Here is a 22222-nt window from a genome sequence, read left to right as displayed (position 1 = left end):
CTGACCTGTTTCAGAATGATGTTTACTAATTTACAATATTCTCTATTCAGTCAAATATCTCTACTAGTTGCTGGAAACTTAGTTTCCATGTGAAGGTGAATGTTTTCTGAAGCTGAGTGTTCAGTATTAAAAAATAATTTATTGTTTTGGGGTGGAGGTAGTGAATCTTTCATTGTATGTGAGATGGGACTGTCCTGGTGGTCTCCCTAGAGGGAGGGCTCCTTTTCTTCACAACTTGACTTGATATTTTGAGATCTCTGCACTTCTGTTGAAACAGATCGAGTTACTTGGGGAAACAGTCTGCTTTGTCCCTTCCCTAGAATAGCTGAATTGAGGTTTCTTACTTTTTCCTCTCATCTGTTTGTATTTTGGCATAATAATAATAAAGCACTGATGAGGCCAGTAATGAAAGGAGGAGATGAAGGCTATTGAACTCCAGACAAAGTAGGTGTTTTCCTACTGCAAGTAGTAGGTTGAGAGTATTGTGATTTCATCTGGAATGAAACTTTGCTGTTTCTAGTTTCTGGCAGAAACACTTCTTCGGGAGCTGTGTTCTGTGCCAACAAGTTTTTTTTATACGAGATAGTTATTATAAAGGTATAACAATTCTCAAAACAAGCAAAAGAAGAATAGTAGGAGTGATTTCTTTTCTTTGCAGAATACCCCAGTGACTTGAATAGTAATCAGGAGCTGGACAAACTGAAGTCTGTCACAAAGTGCTACACTCACATAGAAACCTCGTCCAATTCCGCTGATATTGATAAGATGACAAATGGAGAAACCACATCCTTCTGGCAGTCGGATGGGAGTGCTCGCTCACATTGGATACGGTGAGTGACACAGCAATGCACAGCTGAGTTTTGGGGCAGTTAGTCCTTAGGTTTTACAACCAGTGGGGTGCAACTGAAAAAAATTGGTGCATTAATGAGTGACAGATGAATATAGTTGAAAGCAGAAGTCATTAATTTCTGCATGAGGTTTAAAGGCCTAATCACCAATTAAAAGCGTTCACCTGTAAAACGCATGCATCTTCCATGCTGTCACATGCCCTTGTTTTGTAGCTAAGCTTTCTCAACTGAATGACAGATGCAGTGGCTAGTACTTGAATAGAAGCGCCTTGCCGGTGTCTAGAAAGTTACTGCTTCATGAAACAGAAATGTTTAGTGGTTTTTTTCGGTAGTAGATCTAAGAATGTCTACTTTAAAAAAAAAAAAATCTCATTTTGGTCATTATTGACACTACATTTTTATTCTTGAGGAATGAATTCTCAGTTGAAAAGCTAACAATAGAAAGTTGTACAGTCTCGCTATCCGAGGTGACTGTCTTTTTAAGTCAATTACAAGTTTTCTAACTTGTCCACCATGATACGGGGTTGATAACACCTGTGAAGCATTAGCTGATTTCCACTGGGTTTATTTGTGTTTGTAGAAGTGGAAAATGAGTGAAGCTTAGCTGAAAGTGAAGTGCTTGACTTCTCTTTGCAAGATGTGTTTTATCTTCTTTGCTTTGCAGTTTAAAGATGAAACCAGATGTTGTTTTGAGACATCTGTCCATTGCGGTGGCAGCCAATGACCAGAGTTACATGCCACAGCAAGTTACGGTGGCAGTGGGAAGGAATGCCAGCAGTCTTCAGGAGGTCCGAGACGTTCACATTCCCAGCAATATCACTGGCTACGTAACACTGTTGGAAAACGCTAACATTAGTCAGATGTGTGAGTCAATAAAGATACCATTGGTATATTGCTTTGTTGCATTTTTGAAGGTGAAAGGTTGGATAGATCATAGAATGATGTGTTAAATTTCAGTCATCAGAGCAGAAACTTTTAACTTTGTCCTTAATGTTTTAATAGTAGTGTAATATCCAGCCTAAAAGTGTCTTCTGAGTCTTTATCATGTCATCTCACTTGGGCTAAGGGTTGAAGAGCTAGAATGACCAAAGATGCAGTTTTAGCCTCTCAGTTTGAAGGTACTGGGCAATTATAAAATGTCTTTGCTTGCAGAGCAAAAGCATATGTTGGATAATAGTATCTAGCAAAAAATGTGCTTCTGAGCAACTCTTTTTTTGAGTAGCAAAACTCTGAAGTTGATCAGATGATTTTTGTAAAGTCAGTTTTATGCTAAGGATTTTTAAGCAGTGTTATTTTTAAGTCTGGTAGATCTGTGGGTGCTATATTGAAACCACTCAGAAGAAAGCTGCTCCTTCCGAAGATGGTTTGTGCAGCTTCAGAAATTTTGTCTCTTCACTTCAAATAGGCACTTTCCACTAAGCTGAACAGAAGCGGGCAGCAAAGACGTCATTCCTCAAAAGTAACTAGGACAATGTTAGCTATGCAAAATGGTCAAGAACTTATGAGAATATTTTTATGTAACTTAAAAATTTGCTTTTAGGCTTTACTCTTTTTCCCTATCCACTACCTCTTCCAAGATACTTCCTGTGTACATAGGTAAAAAGGTATTGGTGAAATAATCTATATTTTCCTCTTCGAGGGTCTTTTACTACTTTTTTCCTAATTTCTAGCTGTTCAATATGTAATGGATCATATTCATTCAAGGCTAAATTTTCAAAATCGTAGGGTTGCATGGTGAAGAAATACATGTGTATAGTTGTCTATACGTGGGAGTACTGTTACATTTCTGCTGCTATTTTTCTGAGATGTTTTACGGTAATTATTATTTTGAATATCTGGATTTTTCTAGATCTAATCCAGCAGAAGAAATGGGAAAAAAAAAATCTGTTTTGTGTTTTGACAGATGTACAGATAAACATCAAGCGTTGCCTTAGTGATGGATGTGACACTAGAATCCATGGACTCAGGGCCGTTGGTTATCAAAGAGTTAAGAAGGTGGGCGTCTCTGTGTGCGATGCTTCCGCTATCTGGTACTGGTCTCTGCTGACCTCCCTCGTAACAGCTTCCATGGAAACAAATCCCGCATTCGTTCACACTATTTTACAAAATACTCAGTAAGTACCAAACTTCCAGGACGTGTGACTTTATTTTATTTTTAATTATTTTTTTAGTACTTCCAGCTTTAGTAAACTGATCTACCTTGTGTAACTGGTTTCCACTCCCTCCATTAAAGTGTTTAAACATCTTTTTAGCTGTCACACTGATTAAATTTTTGATATTTCTCTTTTATCCATTTGCACATACCAAAACAAGTGTAATTCTCCTAGCTGTTTTATCTAATCTAGTTGTTACACCAAGATTTGAACAGACACTGAAAAACACATTTTTACTTATCCTTTGACTTGTAATAATTTCAGGAAACCTAAAATTAATTAATTTTCATTATTTTATTGATTATAAATATTGGACACCTTCCACTTATGACTGGAGTTTAATTTAGATTAATTTTCAGAAAACTTTTGCTTGTGTAAGGCCTTGTCATGTGTTACGTGGGGATGTAGTCGGGTATGTGCAGTACCTCTGTGCAGATGTCTGCTTGTGGTGGTTGGCCGTTTTCTGTGTAACGTTTCCTTGTTTCAGTGCCAAACACTTCTGCTTGATGACTTGAAGGACTGGAATCCTAATAAAATTGCCACACACCCACATCAACTTTTATAGAGCTTAGTTAGCATGATGCCACCGTGCTTAAGAGTGCTGCTGTCATTAGGTTAATGAATACTGTAGGTTAAAGTCCTGTAAGCCTATCTTAATTTGTATCATCTGTGAAACCTCTTTAAAGTTTACGTAACTTTCTATGTGCTTATGTCTGAGGAGGGTTCATAGTTCCAAGTTTTACTAAAACTGAGGGCATTCAGTTTTGCTACAATTTAGATATTTTTTAGAAATACAACATGAATACTGAGCTAGTAAAGCCTAAACAAGTGATAATGGAGAAATCTTGACTAAAAATATGCTTTCAGGAATTATAAATTCAGTGTTTGGAATTACAAAGCAAAAACCCAAACTCTAGTATTGGATAGAATGACTTTGATGAAACCATTTCAGAATTCCTATTTTCAGAGGTTATTATGTTATCTTAGGAAATGAAACAAAAATTCTGACCTGAGCTAACAAGTTTCTCTCTTGGTTTTTGTAATTGTTCTGAAGGAATTTAAAAGCAATTTTCCCTTTATTGATGGGCTTTTGCTCAATTCTAGAACTATTTAAAACGAAGCAGTACTTGCACATTAAGCTATTTCTAGTGCTGTCACAGATTTAATTCAAAACCCCTTGATTTATTTGTCTCATTAAATCTGAGATGATGAGACTGAGATTCAAGATTACCTCCCAGTCGTTGAACTTTCCCCACCTAGAATGCAATACTGTTTTTTTTACCTTTTGAACAGATTCTCTGTGTAAATAGATTTTCTGCATTCAGAATGTATTTGTAGAGACCTACTCATAAAAAGCACGATCATTCAAATGTCTAATTCACTCTAGAAGGCTGTTTTCTCTGATTCTGTCTGGTTTTCTGATGTTATATCCTGTCCATTTTACTAGGAAAGCACTGCAACACATGCCACCTCTATCCCTAACACCGGGCTCTACAGAGTTTTCAAGCTTCTTATCTCCAAATGTTTTGGAAGAAGTTGATAGCTTCCTTATAAGAATAACAAGGTGAGATTGCGTTGAGGTAATTTGTTGTAGTGCAGAATGGTTTAGAAGAATTTGTATAGCAACCGTATCTCATTTTTACTCACCTGCTCTTTTTTAGTGTCTTGAAAAATTCAAAGACATTAAGAAACAGGCACCTTAGGTTTCTTTTCCTGTGTGAGTGTTATTTGACTTTATTTAAAAACAAATTGTCCTGAGTTTTATTTTCACACTGTTGGTTTTTTCCCTCCCCAGTTGTTGTACTACTCCGGAGGTTGAACTTACACTCTTGGCCTTTGCCTTGGCCAGGGGGAGTGTTGCTAAAGTGATAAGTTCCCTCTGTACAATCACCGATCATCTGGACACTCCGTACAAGGCTTCATCCCTTATTGCTTCCATGGCAACAGTTAGACAGAACCTGCTGTATAAATACGGTAAATGAATGATTGCTGGATCCTTTAATGTACGTACTTAAGACAATATGCAGCTTTGAGTTGTTTTACTTGTTCTGCTGGGGTTTAAAATTATACAAGACTTCTAAATTAATACAGCCTGTGAAGATGGACTACCCTAAAAGTTGGTGATTGGCTTTCTGTGATCTAAGAATTAAACCAGGTAGATCATCTTGAGGGAGAAAATAGTAACTTTGGGCCCCTAGATCAAGATGGTGATAGTGTTTGTATTGTATAAAAGGCAAATGACATCCAGTATTTTCATTCTTCCAATAATATACTTTTTTTGTATGTTTAGTCTCAGTAAGTGGTCTCTTTTGCAGACACGTGCACAAATTTGAGATGTTTCAAATGTAATGTCATTAGCATCAATTTACACCTCTTTTATGTTCACTTTTATAAATTAATCTGAGTACATCAGAAGCGTAGAGCTCTTTATGGTCTGACATAAGGCAGTAAGATTTTGCTGTATCTACTGGACTTGTTTGATAAATCTGTTTTCTTGGGTGTCAACTTCTGAGATTATCATTAGTCTGTCAGGAAGACAGGGCTTCTTGTGTTGTGCCAAAGAATACATTCATTATTTTATAATTATGGTATCAGTATTTAGTTTCAAATGTTTTGAAAATTGCTTCATTTTTCCCAGAGTAGCTGCTGCTTTTTGCAAGACAAGAGTGGTATTTCATGTATTGTGAATTGCAAAGTGTGCAAACAGTTGATGGAACATTAGTCGTCATGATTTTCATTGTCCTTCTGTCTGTATCTAAAACTCGAGCTATTTTAGATTAATGTGTGTCTTATACTTCAGTTTCTTCCCCCTTTTTCTATTTGACAATGTTAAAAATCTCATAGTGTTGTAATTGTTTTCATTTGTTTTCTGTGTGAAGAACTTAAAACTGGAAAATGGGCTTTCCATTTTAAGAATTCGATAAACCTGTTGATTTTCTTACTTAGGAAAACTATTACGACTAACTTTGCAAGCATGTGATGTAAAGGGAAAAGAAGATAAATCAGGGCCTGAAAACCTCCTTGTAGAGCCATGGACTGGGGATGGTAAGTCCAGGACTTAAAATCCAGAATATTCAACCAGACACAAAGGCTGCTAACAAGGTGCTGTAGCATATGTATTTGGTACTACTTGACAGTTTTATGGTATGGAAGATCTTTAATTAAAACCAAACCAAAATAACATGTAAATTCTATTTTACAGCAAGGTGAATTTCTCAAGAACCAGTTTACTGTCAAAACAAACAAAAGATTGAGTTTTGGGGAGAATTATTTATGTTCTACATGGTAGTGAGCAATGAGCTGTCACAAAGTAAATTATACTAGAGCATGTTTTGTGAGTTGAAACTGTGAATCATTCACTGCTAATTTCCCAAATATTGATGGAGAGATATGGTAGAAATCACTGAAATTTTCACAGACTGCGCATTACTATTAATTCTCCTTTAAAGCCTATCTTTGTTAATGCAATGTTTTTATGTGCTGGATAGAACCTAGAGAAAGAGATTTGTGTTTCTCGACCTAATCTTTTTTTTAAAAAAATCTTGTATTGTCTTGTGCAGTGAGTGCTACTGGTAAATGAAAGCTGTTAGGATAGAACTGAGGAACAGTGAGTTCCATCAGTGAACAGAGCCCTAAGTCAAAGTAATATTTGGGAGTTACTAGTAAACTTCAGCGGGGAAACGCTCTTGCAATAGCTGTAGGTGTTGCATTCCCTGGAGAGACACTGGCTGGAGACACCTGAGTGTCTGCTGTAGGAGCACATAATAGTGTGAAACAATTTTTTTTTTTTCCTGTCTTTTACTCTTTTATTTGGAAACATTTCCTAATGAGTATTTTACCATAAAAGCATGGTGCTTTTGTTTCCCCCCTTTAGTCCACAATCGTCGTATTTTCTTTGAGACAGCTTGCACTAGCAGTCCTTCCAACCTCATTCCATTCCCACTGCTGCTTTAGGTTTTCTTACTGAAACTGGGAAGACCAGAGCAAGTATCATTCTTTCTACTGGAACTGAATCTTCATTTCAAGTGACACAAATTAGAATAAAGGTATGTAGTTCCTCTGTGCTTTTCAAGTAGAAGGCTTGCTTTTTTCCCTAATGGTACAGTTAAATTAGATTTAATTTTTTTTTTTTTTTTTTTTATGAACTGAAACTTTAAATTAGTCATGCAATAGTGTTATTTGGGGGTTTTACTTTTATGGAAGTCACAGGGAACTTAAGGAAATGGAGGTCTTAAATTGTTTCAGGGTACCACAAGCAAGTAGTAAAGACATTTATTTTCTGTTGCTTTTGTCTATATCTTGTCATACACTCAAGCCAGTGAGCCTTAGGTGTATGGTTTCTCTCCAAAGAGTATGGATTTATTTGTAGGATTATATACCTTATACTTAAAATAATTTTTCAACTCTGTGAATAGTTTCAAGATATATAGCATGTGAGTTCAGATAAAACGTAGGGTCTTTCAAATTCTTTTGAGAGACCTCAGTGTAATTTGATCACCTGGTGTGATTTTTATCTGGTTTAAAAGCAAGCTCTTGTGATTAAATCTCATGGCCAGGAGAAGCTTCAGTGAGATTTCTGCAGCTGAATTTATTTATTTATTTTAAGGCAAAGCAGTAGTTTACTGCATATTTCAGTGTCAAAGAGAATTAAACATGGATGGATTTCTGACAGGTAAATTCTAATTGGAACTGGAGAGGCAGCTGAGCTGTTTTGCAGTATAACGATACTAGGATACATAATTTTAGTTCTGTTTATTTTTTTTAAAATAAAGTATACAAAATTAGAATGAGAATTATTACATGGAACTCTAATGTAGCAAATATTCCCCATGTCCATGATCGTGGTTCAGTGGGTTACAAAAGTTTACGCAACATTTCTCTAAACGTGTGTCATTTTTCTGTGCAATTCCAGAGATCAGTATTGTCAGTATTTAGTTGCTTTCCATAACTTTTTTTTCTGTGAAAGCAACACCTTCTTTTATGGTCAACTTTTTAATATATTGCTCTGGATTTGCTCTTTTAGGTCCGAAGAGGCGCCATTGGGGCCCAGTGCGGGCTGGTGTTTGCTTATAATAGTGCTTCGGAAAAGTTCCACGCAGAGGAACACTTCAAAAGATTTGAAAGCTATGACAAATGGAAGCTGCGGGAATTCAAACAATTTTTAAAAAACAGGTATTGTTGGGCTTTTTGTAAGGAATATATGGAAAGTAAATGTTACATTAGATCTTTTTGCAATGCCACTTGAACTACTGCGAATTGTTCCAAATGACTTAAAAATTATGCATCACTTCATTGTTACTTGTTTGATTTTAGTGAGCCTCAATTTGATGTGTTTGAAGAAATATGTATATACCTGTTGTCTTCAGCCTCTTGATTTAAAGCCCTTTTAAAAAAGGGATATAACAGACTTTCTACTTAAGGTGCAGATTGCTGATAACAGAAACAATTTATAGGAAGATCATATGTTAATTAACCTTTATTAATTTACTTTCTCAAAACTGTTGCTTAGGAGTATGGGGAGGTTAAGGACCATGACTAAAAAGATTTCCTTAATTTTTTTACCTTGCATGTGCTAGAGTTTGGCTTTGTGAAAATTTCTGTTGTCTGTGTCTCATCTTTATAGCCATAACATGCAAATAATATTTTGGTAGCGTATCAACAGCTTTGCAGTTTCTTTAAACTTTTTCTTTACAAAGCTTGTTACATTCTTTTATACACAGAAGCAGTTGTTCCTGTGATGATTTGGGGGATGATGATCCTATTGGCTGGTTTGAAGTGGAAGAAGAATGGGATGAAGTTGACGTCAAAATGCAACAATGCAGAATTTCCCAAGTAAGAAACCATGAAAATCCATTGGCCCGGTCAGAGTGAGCGGAGGCTCATCTCTGCACTTTGTGGTAATGTCAGTCGAAATACGCATAACTCTTTTTTTGTGCAAGGAGAACTGTTCTGGGTAGAGGTAAAAATTGGTGAGTTTTTAGTTAAATGAATGACTTGACTCTTGTCCTCTGAGTTTTATTCTTTTTTTCTCTGTATGTACACATATATAGCTGTAGTTAAATGGTGCTTCAGGATCAAATTTAACGCAAAATTACATGATAATGCTCAGACTGCTGGTTTTATCACGAGGAAATATTTTTAAAAAGGATGATATGATTGTTGCTTTATTCTAATATCCTGATGAATTAACTATTGCATAGCTATTGCACTTATTCTTTCAGAGCCAGGTTCTTCAACCCCTGTTTTAAGGGACAAACAATTACTAAGCAGTTCCATCAGTTAGGTTGATTTCCTTGAGGAATGTGGGACTTTTCTGTTTCAAGAGTGGCAGAATACAGGTTTTCATTTGTAGTGCTTTCGTAGGAAACTTTGCTTTTCAGACCCTGCATTTCTCTTCTTTCTGGAGTCAGCTGTTGCGTAGTTCCCCAATCCTTTTTTGTACTGTGGAAGTTAGCAGAAGTGGTGGCACAGTTACAAGTCAACTGGGAGTTTTTCTAAAACCGTCACTGCTTGCTAAGACGTTCTGCTGTTGTCGGTAACCCCTAGTCCCCGAGACTTATGAGTGTGCGGAGTTACTAAGTACATTTGGATGGCAGAACTTGTTGTTCCCTTCAGCTTTGCGTTCTGTACCTCACTGTGGACAGATTGCATGAAAGTATGTTTTAAATATTACATGTTGCTCCTCTGCTTGCTTTTAAATGCAGCTAATAATTTTTTTTAACCTGCAAAAATGCTGTAACTATAGAGCCAGGGAACAAAGTATGCTGAATGAATAGAACTGATAATGAACTAACTAACTTTGCAGATGCTCACAGAAGTCACAGAACCATCACTGTGACTTTTTGGACATGGGGAGAGTTCAAGCTTAGCTTCAATCTCAGGCTCAGTATTTTAAACTTCTGGGGGTGATTGACAGGGAATAAGGGTTGCTCCCCCCCACCCCACCTGCAGTCTCTTCACCTATGTGCACTCATGCCTTTTAAAAGCTAAATTTGTACTAACTTTTAAAACTAAATCTTGTGCTGTGTTTATATCCTTCTAGTACTTGATGATAAAGTTCTTGTGCACGAGACAAGACACAGCAGAACGGCTCGGGGTTCAAGGCCTGAATGTTCTTGGCTACCTTCGGCCTATGCGAGATGAGCCCAATAGGAGCATGAACTGTTTGCAGTGCAGGAAAACTGATGATGATACTGTTTGTGGCACAACTCTTCTCCTGAAGACACTTCATTTCATCCAGCAGCTGGCACAGGACCTGGTATTTTTACTTCTTATTTTTTTTTAAGTGTGTATTTACCATGCTGAAAACAATAAGGCTATGCTAACATTAAGTGTGAATTGATAAAGAAAAGTTTTGCTACTAGTGCTGGTAACTGTTAAAAACATGCTGTGGGGGAAAAAAGTGGTTTCTGAAAAATAGCATTCTGTGTATGTTTGCTGAAGTTGACTAGGAATATGCTCACTTTGAGTCTGGAAGAGCGTTCAGAACCATTTTTCAACATCAGGTTATGATGCTGGGTGAAGTACATGCAACAGGAGGACGCTCTACCGTCTAATAGATAATGTAGCTATTTCTGAAGCAGGCATGGGGGAAAGTGGGTAGAGAAGTAGCTAGAAAAGTTGCATAGATTATAACATGTCCTCTTTTTATCTGAAATAATTCTGTAAATATCTAGGGTGAGACATATACAGCTAAGAGATATGGCTGGTGTGTGCTGATGTACGTCAGCGTGATGTTCTGATATTCTGAGGATATATGTCAAAAGCATGTGTTGTTCATACGGCGCATGCATCTGTGCCTTTTCCACTTCAGTTCTGAACCACAGGCAGTCTCCTTTTGGCCATTACTTACCTTCATCAACTTAGATGAAGAAGTTGAAGTTGTAAAGTCTTTTGGTGGTGGAGGATAGGGACGGGGGACTAGGCATCTGGAAAGAGGAGAGAGAGTCCTTATTAGTAGCTCTGTGAAGGGGAGGTTTCAGCATGACCTGTCACGTTTAGACACTGGAATGTCCGTGAAAGAACTTATACTGGAATTCTTGTTAGCTGCAAATTTATATGAAACTAGGCTGCTTTAAGCCTGGCGCTCAGGGATTTACTTCTTACAACTGTGTTCTGTATAGAGTTAATTTTCCAATCCTGCATTTTCTTTGCCTTTTTAAGGTTCAACAGAAGGAGAGTGGATTAAAATACAAGTCATTTTTAGATTTCACAGGCCTTGATTTGCAGCTGTTCTGGAATTTTTACAGTAAACTTCACCAAAAGTAAGTCACTTCTTTATTGTGTGATGAAGCACTAATCTCTGTGTATGTATAAATAAAGTATGTTTAGTTTAGTTACAGCAGTTTCTTCTTCCTAAACTACATCATTTACACAAATAACATTTTCCTACTGCTGCCATATGTGTTTTTAGCTATAATGTTATGCAGAAGCTTGAGATGTAGATTAATTTAGCTGATAGCAATACTTTTTTTGGCTATGTGCTCTCTACTAAGTGTTTTTTATCCATCTGAGACAGTGACTTTCATAGCATTATCTCTTTGGTGCAAAAGAGCTTCTTTTCTGATTTTTGCTTCTGTTTGGTTTGTGCTTTCTTACAGCCCTAGGGAGGAATGCATCTTTGCTCAAACACTACTATTGCAGCTTCTCCAGAGCTGCTTCTCTGTACTTACTGGCGACAATAAAACTGCTAAACCTCAAGAAACTTCTCAGAGCAAAACATCTGGTCACACAGAAGCTGCGGAAGAGCTTTATAGACATCTGTGTGAAGGTAATTTATATTGAATATATTAACTGTTTTGTCCGTTCTGGTTTACAAGTGCGTTACAATAGTTACAATTTGGGAAAAGGTATTTATTCCGAAAGGCCAAGTCAGCTACTGTTGCTTTGTTTCTTCTTCAGGTCAGTGTGTGTTAATTAGTGTATCAGTGAAACTTTCCTTGATCCTATGAAATGGTTTTATAGACTTTCCGATAACATGTGGTCTGGAAACACCTGCAACAGAAAACTTCTTTTGAACACATCACCTGCTTGGACCGGCAGGGAATGGGATCCTTTAACTGTAATGTTACTGGGGTTCACTTATTTCTGATATTTCATATAAATATAAATGGTCTTACAAGGAGCCTGTAAGGTTTACAGAAACGCAGGGAAGGTTCTGGAGCCAGTGAAGAGAACGGGAATTACACATTAGATTTCATTGGAAGTACTCTCTTTATTCAAGTATAATTTTTCTGTTAATTACCTAACAGTCTCCTGAAAAGCAAGCTAGAGTTAAACCAGTTTATTTAGAATCTGTCACATCTTGAAAGCTTTATTAGCTTCGATGGTTGTCAGGTCTTAATGTTCCTAAAATTAATTTATTCATTGAATAAATATATCCTTAGAAAAATCTTTCTTGCTGGAAGTCAGAAAGTTTCCCCTCATTTTCTGTGTGTTTAATGGGATTGCAAGGGCTTGAAGTTGTGTAAAAGAACACGTTTAATTCAGTTATGCCTCATAACATATTAAATGGAGTATTAATTTAAACTTGTAATTTTGTTTCCTTTTTCTATGAGCAGTAGTGGATATGCGAGACAGTAACTTCATGCCAATGAAAATGCTAAAAGAGGAAGTTAAGAACACCTTACTCAGCGGAGCAGCAATCTTTTTCCCAGATAGACAGACCAGGCGACACCAGCTCTTCACCATGATGGTAAACCGCTAAATGAGAAATTGATTGTTTAGTACCTGCTTTCTTTATGCAGAAAAGAGGACAAATCTGAGTTCTTGTTGTCCAATAATGTATACTTTGTCCTATTAAAGTAAAAACCTTCTTTTTTTTTTTCTTTGCCTCTTCTTACCCTCCCCCTTCTCTCTCTCTGCAGCTTACCCAAAGAAAGAGGAGCTAACCCTGCCTTTCTTACCAAAAATGAATAGTAGAACACAGAAATTAGAATTCTTTCTCACAGAGGAGGGAAACAACATATCATAAAAATAAATCTTTTTCCTTTTCTAGAAAAACATCACAGAGCAAGAACATAAGCAATCTGTACATCTTGCCTTCAGATCCTTGTGTACCCACTTCAGGTAAGGGGTCCTGAAATGGAAAATAATTGTTTGATACCCCACATCTGTTACTAAGTTCATATTTAATCCTTCTTAGAAATGTTATTCCCCTGGAAAATAATTCTCCAAAATAATCAATTGACTTTGCTTTATAAAGGAGAATACTACTACTTCATATGTTTATTAACTGAATAGCTTATATAAACCAACGTCCAAGGTTGGTGCTGAAATCACAGTATATTGCTCTTAGGTTTCTCCTTGACTGTCATCCAGTTTTTTAAGTGATTGATTGTCCGTGGTGATGGTTGGGTATTGATTTAATCAGTCTGGAGTCATCAGAACCCAAACTTTTGATTTTCATAGTAATTATATAGTAAGATCTCTACAGATTTGTCACAAGGCTAACTAAATGTGTGTTTTGGAACTGTGCTACTTCTTGGTTAGTAAGAAGATCCTTGTGTTTTAGTGATCAGGATCCAGGTGGACTCCTGTTATTACCAGAGAAAGGAGATTCAGCAAATTTTGACATAAGTGAAGTGCTATCAGTCATGGATACCCTTCTGCTAGTGGCGGCAAGAGAGGTAACTGTCTTTGCACTCTTCCTCTTCCTACTTCTTTGCCGGGATTTTTGTATGCATTCAAACACAAGCTGCACGTCTGAGACATGTGCTAAAGAACTAGCTTTCCTGTCCTTCTGGATAAAACTGTTCATGGCTATTCATGTCTGTAGGATTACGTTTTCCAACCAATTGAAGCCTTTTCCTTTAAGCATTAACATTTCATAATAGCAGAGTATGTAACGTGTAAGATGAGGTATTATTCCATAGTGCTGAAAAGACTTCATGGCACCCTATCGACACTAGGAAACAGAAGTAACATTCCATATTGAGAGGTTAGGTCATGCCTCTAAGGGAGGTGTAAATGGAGGAGGGTCATTTACATATGCAGAAAAAATGTGCTGAGAACATTGAGTGACTCATATGTAACTATTCCTACTTAAAATTGGGATTTATCAAAACAAAATATATCAGTTGCTTCATGGTGTTATAAGCTACTTGTCAGTTGATCTTTTTTGTGAGGCGAGGGGGATTATAATGTCCATCACAGTTTACTTAGTGCATATTGTGTGTCATCCTACAGCAGAAGAGGATATCCTTTTGTTACATTCTTTATTTTTCAGTGTGAAATGATGATGCTGGATGTTGCACAGCAGGAGAGTGGCACAGTCTTGTCTTCCTTATTCTGGTCTGTTCAAGGTAGCCTGCTTTCATGGTGCTACCTGCAACTTAAGGGTAGCGATAATTCAGCCAAGGATCTTGCTGTAGAAATACTTAAAAACTGTAAGTGCTGGGATTGAATATGGAATTAAGTGTGGTATAATACGGGAGTTTAAAATGTGATTTTGTGAATTGCAGTGTAATGAGGGTGTACCTGTGGTTGCCTGAGGCATACTCGTAACTGTCATAGCACTTCTGATCTCTCTAGGAAGGAATTTGTAGGCATATTGAGTAACTTCGAATTTTAGCCATACTGATGATTTTATCTTGTGAGAATCTTAGAAAATATTTCACTAAGTTTTGGGGTCAAATACTGAAAAAAACCCACCAAACCCAAACCCCAAAACACCCAAACAACAAACAGTTACAGACTTTCATGTGAACATTTTGGTTTCTTTAAATGGCCCTTATTTTGATAAGCTCCTGTGTAGTGATATGTATTTTTTCTAGATGTTTGTGATAGCAAGAAGAAAGGAACTTAAGAAGCTGGACATTTCTAGGGGGTGTTTTGCTACAGTGGTTGATTGGTTGGGGTTTTTTAATGCAGCAGCTCAGTAGCTGAGTAGTTAATTGGGTCAAGTATTTGACAGAGATGTAATTTTATGTAAAATTACTTCATATTTATGTTATTTGTGTATAAATAAGTTTTTGTTGTGTCCCTTTCTTACATTTAAAAACAGAGTAAGGCTATAGATAAAAATTACTAGCCTCACTTGTTACTTAAGCCGCATTTCTTAGTTGTGGAGGGAGCCTACTGGATACACTGAGATTGTTGAAACAATCTTGGGGTGTTTGATTAAATTACTTGTCACTCATCTTTTTTTTTTTTTTTTTTTAAATATTATTGATAAGCATTACTTGTTTCCACAATTGACATATCACAGAAAACTCCTCTGAACTGTTTTCACTTTTGAGTGTCACTGCCTTGGGACAGCAGATGCCTTTCCTGCTGTCGTCTTGTGCACATCACCATGCACTTAAGTGTTTGATAAAGCAGGTTGTGGTAGCAAATCCTTAAGGTGGCTATTAAGGGTTTTTTTTCTCTTTAGATGTGGGCCAGTTCCTGTCAAATATCAGAACGATTTTGCAGTCACTTTTATCTCAATATAGTGGCAAAACAATAGTAGAAAAAATAAGTAACTCTGTCTTTGCTATGGCAACTCGTCAGCTGGTAAGTGAACATTGGGATTTTGTACTATTCCCTGGTAGCATGGCTGTGGTTACTTGCATTTTCATGAGACCTGTGTTTTCTCCTAGGTCGTCATCTTGTTGGATTTTTGCACTTTAGACATTCCATACTGTACTCTGCTACAGGGATTCAGCACTTTGATAGAACCATTGAAAAGCCTTTGTAGTGAGCCTCATAAGGTAACTAAAGATCTAGGTGCTGTTAAGTACAGTGAAACAAAAGCAAAATTGCAAGAAAGGCATAGAAAACTTGGGTGATTCTATTCAAGAGTGTTTGAAAGGAGCTCGAAAACTTCTAAAAGCATGGGGTGTGTAATGAAATGTTCAGTGAAGAACTAGAAATATATCTGTACTGATATGGAAGGTGAGCAAAGTGACCAGAAAGTGCAACTGGATTGAGAACCTTAGAAGGTAGATAGGAAGGAGGGATTCTGAGGATGAAGAGGAAAATAAATTAAAAATAGTATGCACTTAACATCTTTAGCTTTGTTGCTTGTGGTGATGCAAATGAAGTCTGTATGTCTGTAGTGTAGATGTTTAAATCTGTATTTGTCATCTAGACTCTCTTTGTGATCACTGGAGACTTGTAGGCACTTCAAGGGTGAGACTGTCTCCTCCTCCAGTAGACTAGATTAATTTTGCTTTAGAAGTGCTTCCTTACCATGGTTATCAAGGGGGTCTTTATAACTAGTTTAGGTGTAAACCAATGCTGTAGCCTTTTAAATGCCACTTTGTACGTACATCTGGCAAACTGAAAGTATAGACATGACAATCTAGTGTGGTAACTTTTATTTTTTTAAATGCTTTACATTTGTATCTGAAGTGTGTATTTTTGTTCTACAGATGGAAATGGAAAGCTGGCAGCAAGAGCAGCCTGTAGTATTGCGAACGTGGACAATGGAATCGCCTCATAATTATGAAAATAATTGCCATGAGGTCTCAGTCTTCCTATGTCATGGGGCAACTTACTTTGAGGTGGAGTTTGATGAGAAATGTGAAACCGAAAGGAGGTAATTCAATCTTGTGCTGTGTTAGATTCCAATATCTATTTGCAGAGGAGCGATTCATGTTTCAATCTGCAAGGAATACTTCTTGCACTCCAAGCATGCCATTTCAATTTCTTCATTGTCCTGCATAGTATTCAGTCTATTACTTTGAATGACTCCTGGTGCTGAAAGCCACTTCTCCTGGCAAATGTACAGACATGCTGTTGGTATGAACTTTGTTTCCTTTGGCCTTGATCTGTTTTGTAACACTGCTGTGACCACCACAGTTTGTGTTTGTGGTATTTATTTTGCCCTCTTTAGGCAAAACTACTGGCTTGGTTTCTCTTCGTAACATACCAAGCTACTGCTTAGTTAAAGCATATGCCAGATGCTAAAATTAGCACCCATTACCAATTCTGAAGGGTTGGGAAAGTTCTGCAGGAAAGCAGGTCTGTGTTTGCTGGGACTATTGTATTGAAACATGAAATAAATTCCTTAACGGTCACATGAAGCAATGCAGGTGTGGTTCAGAAAGATGTGACAGAGCACTCTGAGATGCAGCACTTGTGAAAATCCAAAAGCAGACATTTTCCCCAAAAACTTAAAAAGTAAATTTGGAGGTAATGAATTGCAATTTTCACAGGTATGATTACCTGGAGTTTACCGATGCCAGAGGTGCTAAAACTCGTTACGATACAAAGGTTGGCACTGAGAAGTGGCCTAAGGTGAGCACCTTTTAAAATTCTGAACCAAGTGATATATCCAGTCTTATGAAATTCTTATGGTTATTGTGGAAAAACTGTTCTCGGAAAGCATGTGTGCTTCCATGTGTGTGTGTTTATTCCCTCTCAAAGGTGGGGGGGCAGGAGGTGGGGAAGAAAGTCTGCAATGATGCAAATAAAAGGAGTGAATGAGTAAAGAATTCCTCTTTGTTGCTGTTATCAAAGGAGCAGTTAGTCAAAATGAAAAATAATAATCATGTTTAACTGCCAGGAACTACATGGGTAAAACTTATTGACACTCTGTCCTCACAATTGTTTTACATCGTGAGACAAGCATAGTGCTTCCCACAGTTACGCCTTCTTCAATGACACCTACTCAAATGGGATGTTCCTCTATTGCTTTATGGCTCTGACTTCTAAAGCTCAATCAGCTATGAAATTTCTCATTAAGCTACTGAATAGAAATTTTATCTGCTTAGTATTGTGGGTTTCTCATTCAGATGGTGGGGGAAATTAGATCTGTTATGGACAGAATGTAATACTAAAAAACCACAGTTGCTGAAGGAAATTCATTACCCTGAAACGTCTTCCTGTCATGTACATTTGGCAAAATGACTGTTTTGTTGCTCTGTAGAAAGTGACCTTTAAGGCTGGCCCACGGCTGCAGTTTCTCTTTCACTCTGACAGCAGTAATAATGAGTGGGGCTACAAGTTTTCCGTCACTGCTTATGGCCTACCAGATGTTGCCGTTTCTTGGGGCTTGGATTTACAGCTTCTTGTATCCCGGTTGATGGGGCGCTTGGCTTCCCGAAGTATGGCGCTGAAATCTCTACGAGGTGAGTGCACTTAACAGCTCCAGAAATTGTGCTGCCATATAAATAGAAGATACGAGGACCTTATGTTTCAAATCCCCTGTGAAAATAAAGTTCCTTCTGTGTCCTTCTTGACTGACAATGGAAGGCTTGTTGCATTGCTGCGTAACGGCATTTGGCCGTTGAGCTGTATCCGTTTTTTGTGGCCTCTGTGCAGCAAGCTTGATCGCTCTTCTGCAGGACTACTCTGAAAATGTCCCAGGGATCACTGATTTTTCTAATAGTCAGAAGCCAATATTAAGAAGAAATGGGACCTGAAAGTAATCATACTAAGCTGAATTACATTTTTGAAGCAATTTCAGAGTTTGCCCAAATTAAGTTTGGCTAATTCCCAAAGTTAAGCACACTTAAGGTTTGGGCCACTGAAGAGAAGTAAAATACAAAATGTGAGATGGGTGCCATAAGGAAAAAAAAAAAAAAAAGAGTTGTTTATTGTTTAATTTCAAAACAAGAACACTTCTAGCTAGCTTACTAAATCTGAATTCATTCACCACTTTGGAGAAATTAAGCAAAGTTAAAGAGTTCTTGCTGCAATCAGGTGGTCAGTACTTACCTTGGAAAATTAGACAGGTACTTACCTGTGGATTTAGGGAACTAATTGAAATGTTCTTGTCATAGAATGTTTTTCTCCTTAGTATGAACTTCTTTACATATAGCAAATTATCATGTCTTTTATAGGAGAAGAAGCTTTTAAACTCTGTTGCAAATTGTTCAGGAATTTCTATGGATATAAGTGCAGCAAAAATGTTTACTTCCATAATGTAACATGCTGTCACTGTAAGATATTGATGCTGTCACTGTAAGATATTGGTGCTGTCACTGTAAGATATTGATGCTATCATTAAAGAAAGGGTACGTAGTTTTTCCGCACCACATTAGCGAAACAGAAGTTAGAGAATGTTGTTATATTACTTGTTCAGTCTATTTGCATTTTTTTTTCCCTTACTGGATGTTTAACATTTCTTATTTTCATTAATCTGTAAAAATGAACAAAAGTATTTAGTAATGGACATGTCTGTTCTGAATTTCTTGCAGAACTAGGTAGTGATGCAGACTTGCCTCCTTTGAAAGTAACATCAGTTCTTAATTCTCCTCTGTGGAAACCTGTCTTCAGGCACCAGATGTGTCCTGAGACACTCCCGGGAACCAGTCAGAGCCGTAGACTGCACCAAGATAAAAAAGAGGTACTTACACCGCTACTTGTGTTTCATTGGCCTGAAATGCTGATGTTTTCACACTGTTTCATCCAGGCTTAATTAGTTCGTACGTCCTTAAGCATATGCTATTGTGCTAAAGTTGTCATCACTTGCGCTGTTTAATTCAAATACCAAGGAGGAAAGAAACTGTTGTTCTATGCCCTTTATTAGTTTCTATTTTCATAGAATGGTTGGGAGGGACCTTCAAAGACAGTCTAATTCACACGTCGTCGTCCCCCCACCTTGTGCAGAGCCATCTTTCATTAGATCAGGTTGCTCAAGTGCAGCAGATATACTGCAAGTTAACTTCGTTGTAGAAAAGAACCGCAATGATTTTTTCAGATAACATTAAAATAAATGTTTTCTAACATTCTTTCCAGGCTAGGAGCTGTCACCAAGATGACTGCCGTAACTTTCTTATTGACTTTGCGAAATCAGATCCTGCCCAGGACTTCAGCGGGCAAAAATCTGAACTTTTCAAAGGATTTATACAGGCATGTAAAAAACAGGCCCCAAAGACAGATATAGTTGCTGGTTCAACTGTTGATCAAGCTGTGAACTCGACATTTGCTGCTTTGGTGTATCTGACTCCAGATTTATATGAGAAGCTTCAAAAATATGGTAACTCTAATATTAGACTATCTTAATAATGAAGACTTAAAGTTTGTAAAATGCTGTCTTATAGTTCAGTTTGTAAACTTTTGAAAAATCAGTTTAGTGTGATTTTTAAAAAAAATTCTGTATAAAGAAGTCATTGTTTAGGTAGACTAGGTAAGCCTTGTCTCTAGAGTGTTTCTTTTTTATTAATATATGATTTTATCTTCAGAGCTCTGTCTAAATATTAATAACCATCATAAGCTACTGATTAAGCCTTATAAGGATATACCCAAAGGGAGTAGTGATGTCCTCCGGGGTTTTAATTCAGAACAGTGTGGCTCCAAGTGATTAGAGGTTCTTCCATCACTTTCCACTCTCACTGTATTTTTTCTAAAAAGCAAGCACCAACTTATATATGTTTTTAAAAATGGGGAGGGAGGAGGTGAGAATTACCTCCCAAATGTTATACTGAGGAAACTAACTTTGGCATCCTCAAAATAAATATTGGTTTTAAATATATTTTTTACTTTTTTAAAATAAAAGGTGATGTTTTGCTTTTAACTTATATAATATCCATTGTATTACAATTTATATATTTTCAGTAGGTAAAATGAACAACTTTTTGACTTGCACCATCCTTCCATGAAGCTTATTGATATGTTTGAAGTATTGGATGATAAGGTGTTACTTGGTTTTGAAGGGTTTCATTTTAGGCTTTCACTTTCTGTCACAATTTTGAAGCTAAACATCTTCTATTCTGAGCTATAAATTATGGGTAAAAATGATTGACAGAAAGACTGACTCGATGACTAAAGTTGTTATTGCCTTTAGTCATTTTGTCTATGTCTGACAATTCATCTAATTTTCTGAGTAAGATTGAGCACTCCGGGAGCTCAGGAAAATATTGATGAGTGGGTAAGATATCCATCCTACTATTAGTTAATAGCTTCATCTGTCGGTCTTGCCGGGGCAGACTAATTTCAGGACCCATGATCACCTATGCCATGTGATGTACAAGTGGTGCTGAAAAGGAGGAAAAAAAAAATAAAAAGGGGGAATGGGAGAGAGAAGACCCTGAATAGGAATGTCTTTTTCTCCATAGTCATTGTTAGGCCAGTTTTGATGGAAACTGTTTTGTCAGGTCTTTAGTTTTTGTAAATTGGTCTTGAAAGTCCATTCCAGAAATTCATAGCATAAAACAAAAGGGGAAAAAATTGATAACGAAATACATCTATAGAACCTTAAGTTAACACTAAGCATTTCTTGATGATTCTGATATCAATTTGCATTAGTGGTATTTGCTAATTAGTAATATTTGCTAATACAGAGAGGTTTTTATTTTCCATGGTCAATTTTGGGAAGAGATGAGAAAGATACTCATCGTTTAACTTTCCAAATAACTCGGTCAAGGTGCAGCTTATGTATTTAAGGCATGTGAAATTTGGCAGTTTTTATACCATGTTTGTCCTACAGGCAGAATTCCAAGTATTGACTAAGAGATGAAGGGAAGGCTCTAGCATAATTTTTGTTAAGTAGTCAAGTTGTGTAAAAATGGAGCTGTAAATAAACAGGACTTCTTTCTTTCATTTCCAGTCAACAGTGGAGGCAAGGTGCCTTTGAGTGATGAGTTTGCACAAGTATATTCCCTGGCTGATTCAATTAGAATATGGATGGTAAGATCACTCAGGAGGATATGTGTTAATGTCGTTTACCTTAATATTTTGCAATGCGATGTTAAGGAGTAGGGTGAAACCATTTTTTCCTTCAGTGTTTCTAGATCAACTGTTTTCACTTAGGAAGAACATATATTCACTTCTAAACTTCAAACTTAAACATTTAAATGCATTCTTACATTCCTCTCCTTCCCTCAGCCCCAGATGTGTCATCATGAGAATTTAGGACAGAATTTGACACAAAATCAATTATATTTGCGTTATTTTTCAGCAAGAATGGGTGTTGTTAGTTAGGAAGATTCTTACATAGCAGTTGGAGTTCTTTTGAGGTATAGCATAGAAAGAAATCTGTCTTAGACATCATTCTCGCAGTAATGCAGTGCTAACAGAAAAGGAAATAATTGCTTCTTTGACAAGCAAGTAACTGGCTTCAGTTGAGAGTATGTTTTTTGTGCGTAATTTTCCTTGAAACATAAGTCTTATGTCAAGAGCTGGTGTCATCAGCTCACAACCTGGTGAGAGGAGTCTGCGTCATCACCTGCAGCTGTAGAGCACCAAAATTCACTTAGATTTCACTGGTCTGCAGGAAATTCTAACTGTTAACAGCTGTATGGCCTAGAGAACAGCTACTTCAGTCTATGGCCTGCTTTTCTGCTACTTTTG

General features: G+C 37.0%; 1 protein-coding gene across 1 annotated transcript in view; it reads left to right on the top strand.

Moving 5' to 3' along the window:
• ZZEF1 (zinc finger ZZ-type and EF-hand domain containing 1) overlaps nt 1-22222 on the top strand; it is a 59912-nt gene that overhangs the window by 6335 nt on the left and 31355 nt on the right. Inside the window, exons 4-27 of the mRNA XM_075771813.1 lie at nt 659-830; nt 1513-1712; nt 2752-2962; nt 4449-4565; nt 4797-4975; nt 5948-6046; nt 6956-7047; nt 8025-8173; nt 8722-8833; nt 10044-10259; nt 11165-11265; nt 11602-11771; nt 12562-12695; nt 12999-13069; nt 13515-13629; nt 14229-14388; nt 15375-15496; nt 15583-15693; nt 16357-16523; nt 17143-17224; nt 17856-18057; nt 19129-19277; nt 19670-19910; nt 21480-21559. Of these exons, the coding sequence (XP_075627928.1) occupies nt 659-830; nt 1513-1712; nt 2752-2962; nt 4449-4565; nt 4797-4975; nt 5948-6046; nt 6956-7047; nt 8025-8173; nt 8722-8833; nt 10044-10259; nt 11165-11265; nt 11602-11771; nt 12562-12695; nt 12999-13069; nt 13515-13629; nt 14229-14388; nt 15375-15496; nt 15583-15693; nt 16357-16523; nt 17143-17224; nt 17856-18057; nt 19129-19277; nt 19670-19910; nt 21480-21559 (3452 nt within the window). The remainder of the gene's footprint in view (nt 1-658; nt 831-1512; nt 1713-2751; nt 2963-4448; nt 4566-4796; nt 4976-5947; nt 6047-6955; nt 7048-8024; nt 8174-8721; nt 8834-10043; nt 10260-11164; nt 11266-11601; nt 11772-12561; nt 12696-12998; nt 13070-13514; nt 13630-14228; nt 14389-15374; nt 15497-15582; nt 15694-16356; nt 16524-17142; nt 17225-17855; nt 18058-19128; nt 19278-19669; nt 19911-21479; nt 21560-22222) is intronic.

Source organism: Balearica regulorum, chromosome 19 (assembly GCF_011004875.1).
Source record: "Balearica regulorum gibbericeps isolate bBalReg1 chromosome 19, bBalReg1.pri, whole genome shotgun sequence".
NCBI classification, from domain to species: Eukaryota; Metazoa; Chordata; class Aves; order Gruiformes; family Gruidae; genus Balearica; species Balearica regulorum.
Note: the sequence above shows the minus strand (reverse complement) of the source record. Positions and strands in the feature narration are given on the sequence as shown.